The sequence below is a fragment of the Acomys russatus genome, chromosome 6, assembly GCF_903995435.1.
Source record: "Acomys russatus chromosome 6, mAcoRus1.1, whole genome shotgun sequence".
Classification (NCBI taxonomy): Eukaryota; Metazoa; Chordata; class Mammalia; order Rodentia; family Muridae; genus Acomys; species Acomys russatus.
Window position 1 is genome coordinate 32,334,067 of NC_067142.1, and position 20,694 is coordinate 32,354,760.

Consider the following 20,694-nt stretch of genomic DNA (forward strand, 5'->3'; position numbering starts at 1 on the left):
TTGTGTTAGTAAGAGTAATGCTACTTTGGCTTGGCGGTGGTGGTGCAAGCCTTTAATACTAGCACTCGGAAGGCAGAGGCAGGTGGATCCCTGTGAGTTCCAGGCCAGCCTTGTCTACAATGTGAGTCTAGGATAGCCAAGGCTACACAGAGAAACCTTGTCTCAAAGAACCAATAAATAAATGAATAAATAAAGTAATACATACACACACATGCATACACATATGCCACTAATATATAATATATTATGTTATTAATATATACTACTATATAATGTATAAATATAATATGTAAAAATAGTCTGGACCTTTTTCAGGTTCTTTTTCTTTTTAAGAAATGGGGAACGACCACACACACACACACACACACACGAACACACACACACACACACACACACACACACACACACTCAGCTGCCAAGGCTAACCTTATATTCACTCTGAAGCCCAAGCAGGCTTTGCACATTGATCCTCCTGCGTTGGGATTATATATAGCATCAGACCCCTTAATAAAGACATTTGATGGCTAATACTACCTCCCATCTTCCTTAATGCTTTAGTTATAGGGGTGGTAGTAAGAATGAAAAAGACCCAGGGCTCTATAACAATTCTCTACTTCCTATTGATTTAGATATCTAATTGGACTCTTCCTGTGTATAAGAATCTATTCTGATCCAGCTGTACTGGTCAGAAGACCAGAGAGCCAAGTAAGGAAAGTAGCAGTTTCAACCCTGAGCTGGCAGTGGGTGGCAGCTGTGACTACAGAACAATCCATGGATTCTACTGCTCAGAACATATCCTGGCCACAAGCCTGAATACAACAGCAATGAAGCCACCTCCAGGTGAGAAAGTTCTACAGCAACTACCAACAATTCTGACTAGTAAAGATTCTTCTACATGGTTTTATTCTTACAGCAACAATAAATTAAGGCAGCTGTGGCTACCACCAAGACTTCTGGGTGGTAGAGCATTTGCCTAGCATGCATGAGACCCAAGTTCAATCCTGACTGTAGGAAGAACAGGTGAAAAGACAGAAAATTTAAGAAATGGGACCAGCTTAAATTAGCCCTATCTCTGAGATGAAGGACAAAGCAGGCTGACGAGTCTCAAATATAAATCTGTGTGGATAAAATGAGCAGTAGGAAAATAAGATGTCATCTTCTAGGGACACAGTCTGAGATCATGGCAGTGTCCCTAAGTTTATAACACACTATTGTATTAAAAAACTGGAAAGCCTAAGCCGGGCGTGGTGGCACATGCCTTTAATCCCAGCACTCGGGAGGCAGAGGCAGGCGGATCGCTGTGAGTTCGAGGCCAGCCTGGTCTACAAAGCGAGTCCATGATGGCCAAAGCTACACAGAGAAACCCTGTCTCGAAAAACCAAAAAAAAACTGGAAAGCCTACTTTCAGAGAGCTTCAAAACTGTCCTCAAGTTCTGTTCTGCAGGAAGCCAACAGGTGCAGGCACTGGAGTTGGTCTCCCTTCCTTCCCCTCTATCAACAAGACAGATGAGCTAGAGCTTTCCTAATGCCTATTTATTGCATGCTACATTAACTTCTATACCAATCCACTGTATCCAACACCATCATTTCCAAACATTCCTCCAAGCTGGTCCACGTCATACAATTTTGTTATTTGTTTGTTTGTTGTTTGATTTAAGACAGGGTCTCTAGCTGGGCATGGTGGCACACACCTTTAATCCCAGCACTTGGGAGGGAGATAGGTGGATCACTGTGAGTTCGAGGCCAGCCTGGTCTACAAATAAGTCCACGACAGCCAGGCTACACAAAGAGACCCTGTCTTGAAAAAAACAAACAGGGCTGGGGAGATGTCTCACAGGTTAAGAGCACTGTCTGTTCTTCCAAAGGTCCTGAGTTCAATTCCCAGCAACCACATGGTGGCTCACAGCCATCTATAAGATCTGGTGCCCTCTTCTGGCCTGCAGGCACACATGCTGTATAACCAATAAATAAACCTTTAAAAATAAATAAATAAATAAATCTTTTTTTTTTAAAAGATAAGAAAGAAAACAACAACAAAAACCCAAACAATCAAAAGAAAGCCAGGTAACAGTAGTGCACGCCTTTAATCCCAGCACTTGGGAGGCAGATGCAGATGGATGTCTAGTTTGAGGCCAGCCTGGGCTACAGAGCACAGAGTGAGTTCCAAGACAGCCAGGGTTACACAGTAAAACCCTGTCTTAAAAAACTATTTTTTTTAAAAAAGTAAGAGCACTTGTTGCTCTTCTGAAAGATCTGGGTTTGATTTTCAGCACCCACACAATGGCTCACAATCGGCTCTAACTCCCAGTTCCAGAGTGTCTAATGCCCCCTTCTAGCTCCCAAGGGCACCACATGCATGTAGTCACAGACAACATGCAGGCAGACATACATATAATGTGATGCCCAAAATTTCAACAGACTCCCAGAACGGACCACCCAAGAGCCAAGTCCAAATGCAATGGCAAGGAAATCTTTAATGCGGCTTTGAACCTGGGCCACCTTCCAATGTACTGACACAGCAAATGTAGGGAAGCGGCCTTGAGTCTTAATTGAGAGGCGTTTTTATAGGTTTTAGACAAAGAAATGGGTTTTACAGTATATGACTGGATGGCACTTGGGCAGAAAAGCTGCAAGCAGGGAGTTATAAGCCTTGGAGTTTCATGGTTGGGTAACAGATGTGGGGGCAAGTTGGCCTATAGAAAAGATTGGTTGAAGCAGTCACAGGACATTAGGAACTTTGGCCTAGCTTCTCCTAATTGGTGTTGCTATATGCCAGACCACCTGCTGGCACATAACATAGAGAGTATGTTTGGACTTTCCCGAGGTGAGCTGATTGTGTTGCTAGGGAATATTTTTCTGTTTAGACTAGTTTGTGGGTTTTCTGGAATCTGGGTTCAGCCAGATTCCAGATTCCAAAAACAAATGGTTTTTGTTTTTGTTTTGTTCCAAAATGGAGTTTGTCTAGTCCTTTCAATACATATAATAATAAATAAATCTTGAAAAAATAAAAAATAAAGCCGGGCATGGTGGTGCACGCCTTTAATCCCAGCACTCGGGAGGCAGAGGCAGGCGGATCGCTGTGAGTTCGAGGCCAGCCTGGTCTACAAAGTGAGTCCAGGATGGCCAAGGCTACACAGAGAAACCCTGTCTCGAAAAACCAAAAAAAATAAATAAATAAATAAATAAAAAATAAGGCCAGGCGTGGTGGCGCACGCCTTTAATCTCAGCACTTGGGAGGCAGAGGCGGGTGGATTGCTGTGAGTTCAAGGCCAGCCTGGTCAACAAAGCAAATACGGACAGCCAAGGCTAACACAGACACTGCCGGGTCTGGCAGTGCATACCTTTAATCCCAGCACTTAGGAGGCAGAGGCAGGAGGATCACTGTGAGTTCAAGGCCAGCCTGGTCTACAAAGTGAGTCTAGGACAGCCAAGGCTACACACAGAAACCCTGTCTTGAAAAACAGTAAATAAATAAATAAATAATTTTAGAGCTAACAGGTACAAACCTTTGATCCCAGTACTTGGAAGGCAGAGCCAGAGGCGGAGGCAGAGGCAGAGGCAGGTAGATCTTCTGAGTTCAAGGCCAGCCTTGTTTACATACTGAATTCTAAGACAGGCAGGGATACACAGAGAAACTGTCAAAAAGATCTGTCTGTGCGTTTGCTTTGGCAGCGCATATACTAAAAACTGGAACTATACACAGAAGATTAGCATGGCCCCTACAAAAGGATGATGCGAAAATTTGTGAAGCGTTCCATATTTTTATTAAATTCCAGCTCCCCTGCCAAAAAACGCCTTTCTATGTATCTTGAAAAAACAAAAGTCGCCGGGTGTGGTAGCGCACAGCTTTAATCCTAGCACTCGGGAGGCAGAGGCAGGTGGATTGCTGTGAGTTCGAGGCCAGCCTGTCTACAAAGTGAGTCCAAGACAACCAAGGCTACACAGAGAAACCCTGTCTTGGGGTGGGAGGCGGCGGAAGCCTAGTGTAACCAAATATCAGAATTAAGCAAGCCTGGCATGGTGGTGCACACTTTTAATCCCAGCACTTAGAGGAGGCAGAGGCAGGCCAATCTCTGTGAGTTCAAGGCCAGCCTGGTCTACAGTGCAATTCCAGGATAGTCAAGGCTACACACAGAAATCCCGTCTCAAAAAAAATAAAATAAAATAAAAACAAAACAGAAAAGGAATTCAACAATCAAGAGGCCTAAGGAATGTAAAGCCAGCTCGCTCTTGAGCATTTCAAGCTGTCTATGACTTTCAAATGGTAATATAAGTTTTTAAAACAACCATTTCTGCTTTAGGCCAACCCTCCCCAGTGAATTCAGCTGTACGTTTCAATTCAATTCCTTAATATATGTAAGGAAAGATGAGGTGCCTAGTACTGATTACCTGACTGGTTCGTTCCGAAGCAATTCTGCAAGCACTGTCAGCTGTTGAGCACTGGGCAGAGGTGGAGTGCGATGTCATTTTGGCAGTGAAGATTTCGCAGTCAGTTAGCAAACTAAAAGGAGAAAAAAAAAGGCATAAAAATGTAAAGTAGGGCTGGAGAAATGGTTCAGAGGTAAAGAGAAACAAACAAATAAAAAAAGTTGGGCATGGTGGCACACCTTTAATACTAGCACCCAAAAGGCAGAGGCAAGTGGATCTTTTGAGTTCAAGACCAGCCTGCTCTACACAGCAACCTCAAGGGCACCAAAGGTCTATACAGAGACTCTGTCTCCAAAACAGCGGGGGGAAAGGCAAAACTACCGGCAATGGTTAGATAAAAAATTTGATATATGCACGAAAATATCTCTGCAAATGCAGAGATGCACAACAAATGCAAAATCCTCACACTGCGATTCTCAATAGTCAGACCAAGAACAAAGGCTAGAGACTAAACCACACATACCTCTCTCAGGTGAATCCTAAAAGACAGGTTTGGACATGTTCCACCTCCAGTGCTGATGCTGAGTAAACTGTTCTAGCTCAAAGGCAAATCAGAATCATTGCCTCCCCATTGGCTGTCTGGTGGTGGACAGAATGCTTAAGAGCTGGGAGACACACACAGGTGGAATATCAACTTTCAAAGACCATGGTATTCCAACATGCCCGGACCAAAAAACCACAGGAAGCTGGGTGCTGTGGAACACCCCTGTAACTCCCAGCACTCTGGGAGGCAGAGGCAGGTGGATCTCTGTAAGTTCAAGGCCAGGCTGGTCTACAAAGTGAGTCCAGGACAGCCAAGAAAAACTACAGGGAGAAACCCTGTGGGGGTGGGGGTAGGAACCCTGTGGGGGTATGGGGGAAATACCCTGTGGGGGTAGGGGTTAGAACCACAGGAAAAGGACTGTCAGCATTTGCCTGCCTGGTAATCATGGTAGGGCACACTGGTAATCTCAAATCTCAGCGCTTGAGGAGGCTTGTCATGAATTCAAGACTAACCTGAGGTTCAAGGTAAGACCCTCTCAAAAAAAACCAGTCTTTAAAAATAAAACAGGAGCTTTTTAATGTACCACATTCAGGGCTAGAGATGGCTCATCTGCTAAGAATGACTGCTGCTCCTCCACAGGAGGAGAGTTTTGATCCCCAGCACCCATGAAGGTTGGGGTGGCCACAATGGCCTGTAACTCCAGCTCCAGGGGATCTTTTGTGTGTGCAACAATCACTCCAAATACAGTTTCATTCCCTTGCTTTCTTCAAAGTGGACTCCTAAGAAGTATATAATTGGCTTTGTTGCTTTAAACAGATAGAAAGAACACTGTATCTAATTGGGAGATAAACTTTCAATGATATTACTGAATTTTTCTCATATTACTTTAGTTAACTTATTTTTAATTTTTGTTTGTTGGTTGGCTTTTCGAGACAGGGTTTCTCTATCACCCTGGCTGTCCTGGACTCACTTTTTAGACCATGCTGGCCTTGAACTGACAATGATCCACCTGCCTCTGCCTGAGTACTGGGATTAATGGCATACGCCACCTCACCCAGCTTCCATTTTCTTATTCTTATTATGTATTTTCTGTATGGGTACAGGGCTGAGGAGAAATGTTTGTGCGACAGTGCATACAACTCAGTGGAGTTGGTTCTCTCCTTCCACCATCCTGGTCCTAGGGACTGACTTTAGATCAGGTTCGTAGCAGGCACCTTTACTCACTGAGCCCAATTTTTGCTCTAATTTTTCCCCCATTCAGGGTTTCTCTGTGCAGCCCTGGCTGTCCTGGAACTCTCTCTGTAGACCAAGCTAGCCTGGAACTCAGAGGTCCTCCTGCCTCTGCCTCCCAAATTCTAGGATTAAAGGGGTGTGCCACCAGTGCAACTACTCAGATCAGGGAGGGTGTTACTCTTTATTCCCAGGGAAAATAAATTATAAGGATTTGTCAAGATCTAAATAGTAAGAGATAATGAGGAAATTATAAACCATTCAGCACCTGATTAACTTTCAGGTTTTTTTATCAAGTATGGGTTTTTATAATGCCCTTTCTTTTTTTTTCTCCCCCACCCCCGCCTTTTTTTTGTTTTTGTTTTTGTTTTTCAAGACAGGGTCTCTCTGTGTAGCCTTGACTGTCCTGGACTCACTTTGTAGACCAGGCTGGCCTCGAACTCAGTGATCCGCCTGCCTCTGCCTCCCAAGGGCTGGGATTAAAGGTGTGCGCCACCACCAGAAACGTTTTTCTTTTCTTTTTTTCTCAGAAGGTTTTTAGTCTTACCTTGCCTGCACTGTTCTTCCCCTTGCTCACTCATCCAACTATAGGCAAAGTGACCTTTTAGTTTCTCAGCACAGTTGCTTCTTGCTGCAGGCCTCTACACAGGCTGTTCCTTCATTTGAAGCACTGTGAGTTTCTGCACAAATCTGGCTCACCTTAAGCCTTCAAGTATCAGGGTAAATACCACCCACGTAGCAATCATTAGTATATGCTGTGGTGGTTTTTTCATGATAATGGCTCATGTACTCAAATGTCTTATCTCTAGTGTGCCACGGGGGAGGGGGGGTGAGCAGGTGGGTGAGCTTTTCTCTCCAGCTTATGGGTCAGATTAAGCTCTCATCCACTGCTCTGGCGCTCCACACCATGATGGTTGTGTACTCACTCACCTTGTAAAACTGTAAGCAAGCCCCTAGTTAAATGTTTTCTTTTTTAAGTTGCCTTGGTCATAATGCCTTTTCCTAAGAGACATTAAAACCACCTAGGTAAAAGATTAATTACGAAGTGGGTAAAGCAGCGACTCTGAAGGAGGCAGATCTCCTCTTTCCCTACCCGCACACAGTCTGGTCACTGGTAAGACTGAGGCTGTAGCTACTGGCTGAAGCCCTTATCGTGCACATGTAAAGCCCTGGGTTTAATTCACAGCACCAAAACGTAAATACAGCCAGGGAGAGTAGTACACACCTGTAATCTCAACACCTAGGAAGTGCAGCCTTTGACCAAATACTGACCAAAAATAAAGAGCAAAAATCTGTATTTAGCATCAAATATAATGTGGATGACAAATGGAGGGCAGGGTAATAATAAACAAAAGGAGACAAATAGCTTTGGCATACCAAAAGAACCTGTAAGATCTTGGGATAAAAGAGAAACTGAGTGGGAGTCAATGAAAAAAATATAAAAATTTAAAAAAGTTTAAAAAAAGAAAGCCATGACTGGCCCCCTGGTTTCAGCACCAGATGAATAAAAAAATTTTTTAAACAGGAAATATACGACTGCTCCTAGGTACAGTGGAAGAGGAAGCTTATATAGATGGGAGAGCATAGCCAGAGGCAGAAAAATCTGGGAGACTACAGAGTGAACAGGACCCTGAGCCATATAATAAGATGGGGAAGAGCTACCTGGGCCAGAAGACTGGCTAAGAGAGTAGCCTGGAAAAAACAGGTAGCCACAATGGCTGGATTATATAGAGAGAGGCAACTCAGGGAAAAGCAGCCCAGCTCCTGAGCTGAGTAGGGGCAGTGCCCTCTAACAGGTAGCAGCAACTGAGGGATGCAGGCCAAAACCTGGTGGCCAGCATCCACTTTGATGTGTTAAATAGGCCCCTTGGCCCTTTGTCCTGGGGTTGAGACCTAATATCTCACAAATCTAACGGAAATACAACCACCTTAAGTGAGTCCTAGTTCAAGCAAACAATTTGCAAAGTATGATTTTAAATAATAAAGGAAATGGCAGGGCGTGGTGGCATGTGCTTTTAATCCCAGCACAAGGAAAAGAGAAAGAGGTGGATCCCTGTAAATTCAAGGCCAGTCTGGTCTACATAATGAGTTCCTGAATAGTCAGGGAAGATATAAAGACTATCTCAAAAAACAAAAATAGCCAGGCAGTAGTGTCTCATGCCTGTAATACCAGCAATCAGAAAGCAGTCAGGCAGATCTCTGAGTTCAAGGCCAGGCTGGTCTATAAATTGAGTCCAGGACAGTCAAGGCTACACAGAAAAACCCTATCTCAAAAAAACAAGCAAAAACCTTAAAAATAACTGTTAACTGCATAGAGAGCCCTGTGGTCATTTTTTAAATTCTTACCTATGACTTTTTTAAAAACCCCTTCTCCTTTTATTAAGTGACAGTGATACAACCAGACTCATTACCAACCAAGGCTAAAAAGTGGGTTGTGGTGGGGTGGGGGGTGAGTTTAGAAGGAATCAGCCCTATACTAGGCACTTCCATTTCCACAAACATTCCCCACCCTGGATATTGAGAATATAGGCTTTTTGTTTGGTTGATTGGTTTTTCGAGATAAGGTTTCTCTGTATAGCCTTGGCTGTCCTGGACTCACTCTGTAGACCAGGCTGGCCTCGAACTCTTGCCTCTGCCTCCTGAGTACTGGGATTAAAGGCATGCGGTACCACACCCGGCTTTTTTTGATCTTCCAAACTTCACCACACCTGGCTGATCTTCCAAGTTTCCATTTCACTGTGGTATTCTCCAAGCTCATTTAATACCCATAATGACAAATAATGTATTCGGTTACTAAATTTGCTTAGAACTTTTACCACTTCCTCCTCTCAGTGTTTTCAGTACTGAGTTTTCAAAATGAAAAGTGTACCCCCCCCAATCCATGTAAACATGCCTGGAAATTAAAAAAAAAAGTGCATAACGAAGTTAAGTTTTGTGCTGTAGAGCCTGTTTTGTTATACAATAAGCAACACCTTTGGGTCAGCACTCAAGACAAATTACCATACCTCATTTGATCCTTAAAGTGTCATGATACATCCTCATTTCCAAAAAAAAGAACTGGAGCAGATAGGACAGCCTGACCCAAATCATGGTATTCTGTCACCATGGCCACTAAAGCCAGAACTCTAAATCTGAAAGCCACTTCCTCAACACCAACACTGTCTTCTTTCCCCACACCTCAAAAGCTCTTACTCTGCGGGGGGCTGGAGATGGCTCAGTGGTTAAAAGCACTGTCCACTGTTGGCTCTGTTTCTTAATAATTAAACTTTATTATACAACCCAACTAGCTTACACAAGAAGGAAAAAAGGTTAAAGGGACAAAAGAGTGAACCTTCCGGTATCCGTTCCACAGGACGGGTCCTTAGGTGTCTCTCTGGCCCACGAGCTGGTTCGGCCTGTTCGCTGCTCCCCACGCGCTCAAGCCAGGGCTGAACTTGTTGCCCTCACCTCCACGTTGCCCTCTACTCCACGTTGCCCTCTCCTCCTTGTTGTTCTCTCCTCCCCCACCTGCCTGAGTCACGTGGGAAGGGCAGTCTCCTTCTCCCGTTGAGAGTCAATTAGAAAAACAATAGCCCAGGTGGAGTTCCCAGGTCTGCTTCCTGAATTCCAGGCCCAGGATGGCTCCACTCAGTTTGTCACAAGGTATTCACGGGGTGCCCTAAGGGTAAAGCCCGCCAAGACTGCTTCCACCTGTGACAAAACTTAATCTTTCGCACACATCCCCCTTCTCTTTTAAAAAAGATTAAGAACTATATACACACATATACAGATATACATAATCAGGTATCAAGTACATAACCAAGTCCTTTTATACTTGTTAACGTGAGAGAAAGTATTCCACTATCCTACCAAAGAGAGTCCTTTTCTTTCATGAGAAATTGCAATTATCAATGTATAAATGTGTTTTTAATTCTTAAGCTAAAGCTTCTAGTAACACTGTGGCTATCTAGTCTTCAATCCCATCAGAGACTCAAGATGGAAAATCTATCTAATAAAGGAAGTGTTGGCGGGCAACATCCAAGTTGCATAGGACAGAGAGAGCAGACCGCCTGGATAGTCACTGGAGTCTCTCCTTCATTGGGGCAATCAGTCTTCAGCCTTATCGGCCCAAAACATCCAACAAACTGCTTTTTGAAGCAGGAAATCCAACAGTCTGATCCATCTAGTCTCTTCAAAGCTGGACAGTCAACTTTCCAGCATCACTGTTGATCATTGCAGCCAGTCAGCCTGTCATCAGCAGTAGAGATAAGAGCAGTGTCTCTGTCCAGTGACCATTCTGTCACCCGCATCTCTTGAAGCCCCCATCTTCAATGATGCAAATGGAGATGCGGCCAGGAGTGGATGTCTCTCTCTGTCAGGAAAGCCATATTCTGTGGATCTCTGAAGAGTTTGAAGACCAACTCTATCTATTCTTACAGTTATCAATCTATTCCTTTGAAGACATATACAAGAAATTAAACCTGCTCTATTATAAAGTAAGTTAGTATCTAGTAGGATTTCTACGTAACTAAATACCAACTTTTATCCCCAATCTTCCTGAAGAGATTATTAATAGTTTTTCATAAGACATTAGTGGTACATGAATAATACATTAAATAAACAATTGAACAAAATGAACTTAAGTTTCTAACATACAATATATATTTTGTAAACATATAACATACAATACATAAGGCAAAAATGAATGACAATATACAATTTAAGTTCTTATCAATATGAAGCAAAATTTGAAGTCTTAAATTTCCATCAATCAAAAGTCTTAAATTTTCATCACTCGACAATACCAATGTAGGATTTTTGAAGTTAGTAGATTCAATAATCTACCTTTTATTCTACAAACCTGTATCCTCCCTTCCTTCCCCTCTTTTCCTTAATATTAAAAGGGATAGAAAGAAAGATAGAAGAAAGAAATCCCCAGCATGGCAGAATTCTTTGTGCTTCCTGAAACATTTTTTCTACAACACTAGGATCAGAATCAGCTAGCAGAATATCATCCATGTAATGGTATATGATAGATTGAGGAAACTGCCTACGAATTATTTCTAAAGGTTGTTGCACAAAATACTGGCATAAAGTTGAGCTATTCAACATTCCCTGTGGAAGTACCTTCCAATGATATCTCTTCATTGGAGAATTACTGTTCAGAGTAGGTACTGAGAAAGCAAACCTTTCCCTGTCCTTCTCAATTAGAGGTATGGTGAAAAAACAATCTTTTAAATCAATTGTAATTATATGCCAAGACCTAGGTAGCACGGAAGGCAAAGGAATTCCAGGTTGAAGCGAACCCATGGGTTGAATCACCTTGTTTATAGCCCTCAAATCTGTTATCATTCTCCATCCACCTGATTTCTTTCTTACCACAAACACAGGGGAATTCCAGGGACTGGAAGATTCTTCGATGTGTTGAGCCTCCAGCTGCTCTTTCACTAAACCGTGAAGCGCCTGTAACTTTTCTTTTGTTAAGGGCCACTGCTCCTGCAATACAGGTCTGTTTGAAATCCATTTTAGGGGCATGGCGGTTGGTATCTCAGCAGTGACCCCTCTTAGAAATTTTGACACTCTATAAACCTGAAGAGTTCTGAGGTTGGACAATGGGCATAGCTTGTGGTCGCCCCTGATCACTTACATTAATCTCCTCCCCAGAAGCGCGTTCCAATTCACCCATAGTTTCATCCTTGTTTATCTCGGTATTTGCAGGAATAGTAATCTGAGTACCCCAATGTTGTAAGAGGTCTCTTCCCCATAGATTTATGGGAATGTCAGCCACAGGTTTCAGCCTCCCTATCTGCCCAAGTCACGTGGGAAGGGCGGTCTCCTTCTCCCGTTGAGGGTCAATTAGAAAGACAATAGCCCAGGTGGGGTTCCTAGGTCTGCTTCCTGAATTCCAGGCCAACGATGGCTCCACTCAGTTTGTCAGGAGGTATTCGTGGGGTGCCCCAAGGGTAAAGCCCACCAAGACTGCTTCCACCTGTGACAAAGCTTAATCTTTCCCACAGTCTACTCTTCTGAATTCAATTCCCAGCACTCACATGGCAGTTTACAACTGTCTCTTAACTCCAGTTCCAAAGGATATACCTTCACACTAATGCATATAAAATAAAATTAAAAAAAAAAAAAGTTCTTACACTGCCTGGAGAGGTGGCTCAGGGGGTAAAGATTCCACACACTGCCCTCTGACTCCCCCCACCACACACACCCTACACACAATGATTAAAATAAATAAATGTAGTATACATGGGAGGGATCTTAACTCATTCTTCAAATTAGGTCAAGTTGCTTCTTTGGAGAAGGCTTTGCTGAATCAAAAAAAGGAAAGTAATGATACCAGAATTAAAACATTTACTTGAAGAGTTGTGAGAACAAGTGTTTAGCACACACAAGATCCAATCATCACCAACATATGAAAAACTTACATTTGCAACCAGGAGGTGGTGGCTCACGCCTTTAATCCTAGCACTCCGGAGGCAGAGGCAGGTGGATCTCTGTGAGTTCAAGGCCAGCCTGGTCTACAACGTGAGGCTAGGACAGCCAAGGTTAACACAGAAAAGCCCTGTCTCGAAAAACAAAAACAACTTACATTTGTTCTTTTTTTGTTTTGTTTTCTTTTGTTTTGTTTCAAGACAGGAGTGGTGGCTCAGGCCTTTAATCCCAGAGCTTGAGAGGCAGAGGCTGGTGGATCGCTGTGAGTTCGAGGCCAGCCTGGTCTACAATGTGAGTCCGGGACAGTCAAGGCTACACAGAGAAACCCTGTCTCAAAAAACCATAAAAAACAAAACAAAACAAAATCAAGACAGGGTCTTTCTGTGTAGTCTTGGCTGTCCTAGCCTCACTTCCTAGACCAGGCGGGCCTCACAGTGATCCACTTTCCTCTGCCTCCCCAGTGCTGGTATTAAAGGCAAGCACTACCACACCTGGCTTTACATTTGCTTTTTAAAGTGCTCCTACTAGCCTAAAACCATAGAGTAGAAAGTCTGATTTTTGTCAATGATGGTAAGTGGTTTCTACCCTACATTTAGTCCAAGAGACTCCTATACGTCATCTTGAAATGCCTGCCTGTTTGTTTTTTATAAATGACAGTCTCACTATGTGGCCTTGTATTCAGAGATCTATCTGCCTATGTCACTGGGATTAAATGTATATACCAAACATCCATTTATTTATTTATTTGTTTGTTTGTTTGTTTGTTTTGGTTTTTTAAGACAGGGTTTCTCTGTGTAGCCTCAGCTGTCCTAGACTTACTTTGTAGACCAGGCTGGCCTCGAACTCACAGCAATCCGCCTGCCTCTGCCTCCCAAGTGCTGGGATGAAAGGCATGTGCCACCACCGCCCGGCTTCAAACACCCATTTTAACACTAGAATTAAAAACTCCTAAAAAACATAAACAAACTAAAGAGTTATAATTATCAACTCTTTTAAGCTGTAAGGTTCTTTTTTTTTTTTTTTTTGGTTTTTCAAGACAGGGTTTCTCTGTGTAGCCTTGGCCATCCTGAACTCACTTTGTAGACCAGGCTGGCCTCGAACTCACAGCGATCCGCCTGCCTCTGCCTCCCGAGTGCTGGGATTAAAGGCGTGCGCCACCACACCCGGCTCCGGTTCTTTATTGTTTTTAAAATTACCTGTATTACCTGTAGGCCCGGATAGCCATCAATCAAGACACAGACACTTGTTATATTTTAAGATAGCCTTAGTTAACCTGGGGCAGGCAGATATCAATCCTCTAAATTGCCTCCCATAGTGGGGCAGGTATGGGATCCCTGTCTCAATCCCATGCCATCTGCTTCTAATAGCTTCTATCAAGCTACCTCCCATCCATAATCCCAAATACTTGCTAATGTTCTTCATCTGGGCTGGATTCTCCATCCACGCTGCGGGCCATGTGCTTCTCTACCAGCCTTCCTCTCTTCACTTCAGGTCTCTCTCTTCTTCCCAGAATTCCTTCCTCTCTAAGGCCTACCTATCTCCTGCCCTGCCCAGGTGGGATGGCTTTTCATTAAGCAAAGGGTGGGTCAGACAGCAAGCTGTAATTAGCATCAAAATACATCAGCTTATCTCCTAACAGTTCTTGATGTAACAATTCAACTCTTTATTTATTTATTTATTTATTTATTTAAAGATTTATTTATTTATTATGTATACAGTATTCTGCCTGCAAGCCAGAAGAGGGCATCAGGTCACATTATAGATGGCTGTGAGCCATCATGTGGTTGCTGGGAATTGAACTCCTGACCTTTAGAAGAGCAGTCAGTGCTCTTAACCTCTGAGCCATCTCTCCAGCCCTCAACTCTTTATTTAAAGTCGTGTCCTGTGCATGTCTCCGGGTGTATGTACAATGCGTGTCCACAAAGGCCAGAGGCATCAGGTGCCTCCCAGAGCTGCAGTTATAGACTACTGTAGTTGCCTGGCTCCTGGTTAAGAGCACCAAGGACTCTTACCTACTGCCCCTTGTTCAACTCAATTGAATAAGAAAACAAAGCAGCCAGGCACAGTGGAGAAAGAAGCCTGTGATCCCAGCACTCAGGGAGGCAGAGGCAGGCAGATCTGTGAGTTCCAGGCCAGCCTGGTCTACAAATCAAGTTCACTGACAGTCAAGGCTACACAGAGAACCCTGTCTCAAGAACACCAAAAAAGAAAAAGAGAGGCTGGAGAGATGACTCTGAGGTGAAGAGCATTGACCACTCTTCCAGAGGTCCTGCATTCAATTCTCAGTAACCACATGGTGGCTCACAACCATCTATAATGTTATCTAATGCCTTTTTCTGGCATGCAAGTGTGCATGCAGGCAGAAAACTGTGTATATAATAAATAAATCTTAAAAAAAAAAAAAAAAAAAAAAAGAAAGAAAGGAAGGATGGAAGGAAAAGAAAAAGAAATCAAAGCCCAGTACAATTACACATTCCTTTAATCCTAGCACTGGGGAGGCAGAGGCTAGCCTGGTCTACACAATAAGACCCTATCTTAAAAAAAAAAAAAAAAAAATCAGATTTTGTTGTACTTCTTAGCGAGTCGGCTACACATTAAAGATGAGTGTGTGGCAAAAATAGACTGCAACAATTTGTCAAGCCAGGAAATAACCTAAAAGTACAACAACGAGGAGAGACGGGTTTCTCTGTGTAACCTTGGCTGTCCTCAACTTGCTTTGTAGAAAAAGCTGGCCTCCAACTCACAGCAATTCACCTCCCTCTGCCTCCCAAGTGCTGGGATTACAGGCATGTGCCACCATGCCTGGCTTCCACGAAATTCTTTAATGGACTACAATGTAAAACACTTTAACAGAGAGTTTATCTTATAGAAAGCTGCAGTTGGCCAGGCAGTGGTGGTGCACGCCTTTATTCCCAGTACTGGGGAGGGAGAGGCAGGCAATCTCTGTGAGTTCGAAGCCAGCCTGGTCTACAAAGCAAGTCCAGGACAGCCAGAGCTACGTAGGGAAACCCTGTCTCCAAAAACCAAAAGAGAACAAAGAAAAGAAAGAAAGCTGCTGTTATCTGAAAAGCTTAAGGTGCCTAGTGATGACTGCAAAATGATCCGTCTGTAGTTTAAAACTGAAAGTATGTGGAAAGCAAGTCAGGAAAGCTAAGAACCCAGTCGTTATAACATTAGGAAGCCTGGGGGCTTAGGAATACTAGCCCCATCAACTTTTCACTTTCACATTTTTTTAAAAATATTTATCTATTTATTTATTTATTTATTACATACACAGTGTTCTGCCTCCATATACACCTGTACATCAGAAGAGGATACTAGATCTCATTATAGATGGTTGTGAGCCACCATGTGGTTGCTGGGGATTGAACTCAGGACCTCTAGAAGAACAGACAGTGCTCTTAACCGCTGAGCCATCTCTCCAGCCCCCACATTTTTTTTTTTTCACACAGGAGTTGTGTTGCGATCTTGACCAGCACAGTACAGTGAAGAGTATTATAAATATTACTTTGAAGCTAAAATACGTTTTTCTAGCAGCAATGTATGAAGGGGGAAACTAAACGTGAACAGACATGCAGCAACTGGCACTTAGTAAAGGTTTCAAGTCTCTTTGACAGACACATCCCGTGCCTGTTGGAGCTTCCTGACCCCCACAAAGGGGGTCAGGCATTGTTTTATTCACGTGTGGCTTAATAGAGTGCTGTCAAGATTTGGGGATATCCAACAATTCATTGGAAGGTGTGGTAATTAAAATACTGGTGGGCTGCGGAGATCACGTCTAATAAAACGACGACGAAGAGGAGGAAGGAAAATAATCACATGAATACATTTGTGAAGGATATTAAAACAAAAACAACAACAACGAGATCCCGTATGTAAACCCCAAACGAGTACCTTTCAAACACTAAAGCAGACAGTCCGCAACCCTAAGAATTATTCAAATCTTAAGTCACATCAAAGTTCCTCAATACTTCTCAAATTTGAGACGCGATTAAAACATCAACACCTTCACTTCGGTTTCCGTCTGTTCACTGTAAACCCAGTTTCACCCCACTCCATTTTTCTCCTCCGCGGGGCCGTGGCTCCACCCTTCCCCCCACGCCGTCTTCCGAGGCCCAGCGGCTCCGCGGCCCCCGCCGCCCTCCGTTCAACAGCCTCCTCCCGCGGGGTCCCCCGCTACGAGGCTCTCCGCCCACTGCCCCCGCACCGACCCGACAGACCCCACCGCCTCACCTTACAGCCGCTCCATGAGTCGCACCCCCTCCTAGCTGGGGGGAGGGGTGGCAGGCGTTGGTCCTAAGGCCTCCGCAGCATTTTGAAACTGCGAGCAACCGCAACACGACTTCCGGCCTCTCAAGCCCAGCGTCCGCAAGAGCTTCCGGGGAGGCCGGCGAAACCATAGAGGGGGCCCTTGGAGGACTAGAGAGCTAGAAAGGCTGAAGAATCTACCATCGAGTATATACTAGTCCGGGAAGAGAGTCTCCAGATGTTGACGACGACAGCGAGAGATAGTTTGATTTAATTTTACTTTTGCCACAAGGAGTTTGTGTAGCTCTGGCTGTCCTGGAACTCACTATGTAATCCAGGCTGGCCTCGAACTCACAGAGACCCACCAAATCGGCCTCCGGAGTGCTGGGATTTAAGGCGTGCTACATCATGCCTTGAATGAAGAGGTTTTGAAAGAATAATAATTCGCGGGTTCTTCCAAAATGTACTGCGATGTCCCCGGAGATCAAAAAGGAAGAAAGCTTAAGGGCATAATCAAAGGCAGCCTCCAAATCCTCAGAAAATTCTTAATACAATTTATCTATTCTTCCTCCCCAGGGGTGGCCGCCAAGCGAAACAACATGTGAGTTGTTGCTGAGAAACATAACGACTGGTTTATTTACGAATGACCACAAAATAAGTGTTAAGTGCTAAAAGAGAGGGACAAAGAATAGTGAGACTGAGCTTTACTTGGATCACAGAATCAGGTCGTGCCTCCCCACGATCGCCAGGGGCTGGCACACTGTCTCAAGTAAACTGCCTTCAACTTGTGCCAAACACTATACCTCCTCCCCATCTCCCCAATATCCTCATTTATTTCGGTATTTTCCTGAGAGGAATTTCTAAGTTGAAATATCTTGTTGCAGCCGGGCGTGGTGGCGCACGCCTTTAATCCCAGCACTCGGGAGGCAGAGGCAGGCGGATCGCTGTGAGTTCGAGGCCAGCCTGGTCTACAAAGTGAGTCCGGGATGGCCAAGGCTACACAGAGAAACCCTGTCTCAAAAAAAAACCAAAAAAAAAAAAAATATATATATATATCTTGTTGCATATTTCTGTTGAGAGGCGAGCGTAGTGGCGCGCGCGCGCCTTTAATCCCAGCACTCAGGAGGCAGAAGCAGGTGGATCTTTATGAGTCCAAGGCCAGCCTGGTCTACAAGTGAGTCCAGGACAGCCAAGGCTACACAGAGAAACCCTGTCTCAGAAAAACAATAATAATAACAATAATAATAATAATGTATTATTTTTATTGCCGTTGATAACTGAGTATTTTGGAGAACAGTATGAATTCATTATTTCCAATGTAAACGTTATTCTGGCTTTTTTTTGTTTGTTTGAAACGGTCTCTCTGAATATTTCTGGCTGTCCTGGGACTCTGTTTAGACCGGGTTGGCATCGAACTCACAGAGACTCGCCAGCCTTTGCCTTCATAATGAGTGCTAGGATTAAAAGCATGCCTCTCTACCACCTGGCTCATTGAAGGCAGTTTGCATGTCCCATCCCCAATCTTCTCATTTCTCTCTATAAACTAAGCCTTCCTAATCCTTTGGCTGTTTCTTGTTTCAAGACAGGGTTTCTCTGTGTAGCCTTGGCTGTCCTGAACTAGCTTTGTAGACCAGGCTGGCCTTGAACTCACAGCGATCCACCTGCCTCTGCCTCCCGAGTGCTGGGATTACAGATGTGCGCCACCACACCCGGCTTTGCTATTTCTTTTTTGACATGTCAATAAGCCACCTTGTGAACCTGGTCATTATTTTCTGGACAAGAACATGTTCATAGCCAGGTGTGGTGGCACACACCTGTAATTCCAACACTCGGGAGGCAGAGGCAGGTGAATCGCTGTAAATTCGAGACCAGCCTGGTCTACAAAGTGAATCCAGGACAGCCAAGGCTACACAGAGAAACTCTGTCTCAGAACACACACACACACACACACACACACACACACACACACACACACACACACGCAAAAGAACATGTTGGTGTTGAGATGTGGATTCCAGAAATAGACGCATACTTATGCAAATAAAACAGGGCATTGGTCTCCCTTGATTTATGCATTGCACATTCCTGGCTGCCCCTAATCCATCTTTGTCCTCCAGACTCCTGGTGACTTTCCTTTTCACTACCTTCTCTCTCCTGCTCCACCTGGGATCCCCTCACCTGGGTAGGAAGTCCTACCTTCTCCCCTCTCTTGCTCAACTATAGGCTGATCAGCTCTTTATAAACCAATCAGAGGTGATAGAGAACAATTTTTTCCCACGACATTTAGACGGGAGATCCTTCCAAAAATGACATTGCCTACCTTAAGTCAGCATCTGAATACACAGTGGGCAAGACCATCCCCCAACAACGGATAAGCTACTGTCCCCCTTGATGCAAACCAGAAGGTCACTCCTTTTCCTTTTTAATTTTTCAAAATATTTATCAGCACAGGTTGTCTTCCTCTAAAGACCTAACGAGAGGGCTGGAGAGACCTTTCCATGGTTAAAAGCATTGGCTGCCCTTTCAGAGGAACCAGTTTTGATTCCTGGCACTTACATGGTGGTACACACCTATCTGTAACTCCAAATCCAGGTAATCCAACACTCTCTTCCAACCTCTAAGGGCACTGTACACAGTGATACACAGACAATACATACAGGCAAAACATTACACTCATACACATAAATTATTTTGCAGCTGGGCGTGATGGCACATGCCTTTAATCCCAGCACTTGGGAGGCAGAGGCAGGCGAATCACTGTGAGTTCGAGGCCAACCTGGTCTACAATATGAATCCCGTACTGCCAAGATAGCATAGAGAAACCCTGTCTTGGGGGGAAAAAAAAACATAAATAATTTTGCTTGTTTGGTTGGTTGGCTGGTTGTTGGGTTTGTTTTGGTTTGTTGTTGTTGTTTTGTTTTAACTTTTGGTTTGGTTTGGTTTTCAATTTTTTGAGATAAGGTTTCCCTGTGTAACAGCCCTGGCTGTCCTGGACTCATTATGTAGTCCGGCTGGCCTCGAAGGCTGGTTGTTTTTATTTTTTGATACAGTGCTTCTCTGTGTAGCATTGGCTTGTAAGACCTGAGGGGCGGGGGTTAGGTCCTACTTCCCACAGCCCAGTAAAACAGGAGAATCCAGTCCGATGCAAACAGCAAGGGATGCTTTATTGATCCATCACGATGGGGTCTACCAGGCTCTGTTGAGCTAGAGACCCTGAGTAAGCAAAGCTTGGGTCTTTTATACTCTTACAGAAGCAGAACTTAGCACAAACGTGATTGGTTAGTTGGCCTTTAACATGATTGGTTACTAGTTATTTTATCCTTGAGGGGGCAAGAGCTCAGCTTGGGACATCACGTGCTGTCAGGTGTTCGGGACAGGTACGAGGGTGTGGTTTTTCTCGGAAAATATAGAACAGCCCTGAGGCCATCTCAGAAGGTACTGAGTGGCCAGGGTTGAAAAACAACTTTTCTATCTTTTCAGGCTGTCCTGGACTCGATTTGTAGACCAGGCTGGCCTGAAACTGACAAAAATCCACCTGCCTCTGCCTCCTTGAAAGTTGAAATTACAAGCCTGCGCCATGTTTGGGTTTTGTTGGTGGTGGTGGTTTTGTTTTGTTTTGTTTTTAATGTATACAGTATTCTGCCTACATGTATACCTGCAGGCCAGAAAAGGGCACCAGATCTCATTATAGATGGTTGTGAACCACCATGTGGTTGCTGGAAATTGAACTCAGGACCTTCAGGAGGGCAGCCAACACGCTTAACCTCTGAGCCAGCTCTCCAATCCTTGTTTTGGGTTTTGTTTTTGTTTTTGTTTTCTTGAGACAGGGTTTCTCTGTGTAATAGCCCTGGCTGTCCTGGACTCACTTTGTAGACCAGGCTGGC

The 20,694-nt window shown here is 44.1% G+C and overlaps 1 protein-coding gene and 1 non-coding gene across 2 annotated transcripts in view; one reads left to right on the forward strand and one right to left on the reverse strand.

Annotated features, from left to right (window-relative positions):
* Window positions 1-16,932, reverse strand: part of Mdm4 (MDM4 regulator of p53) — a 45,093-nt gene extending 28,161 nt beyond the window's left edge. Inside the window, exons 1-2 of the mRNA XM_051147408.1 lie at window positions 16,796-16,932; window positions 4,390-4,501 (exon numbers count right to left, since the gene is read on the reverse strand). Coding sequence (XP_051003365.1) covers window positions 4,390-4,467 — 78 coding nt within the window. The 5' untranslated portion in view covers window positions 4,468-4,501; window positions 16,796-16,932. The remainder of the gene's footprint in view (window positions 1-4,389; window positions 4,502-16,795) is intronic.
* On the forward strand, window positions 3,657-3,764 carry LOC127191265 (U6 spliceosomal RNA). Its single transcript, XR_007830879.1, has one exon. It is a non-coding gene; the product is annotated as a U6 spliceosomal RNA (small nuclear RNA).
* Window positions 16,933-20,694: the final 3,762 nt, after the last annotated feature.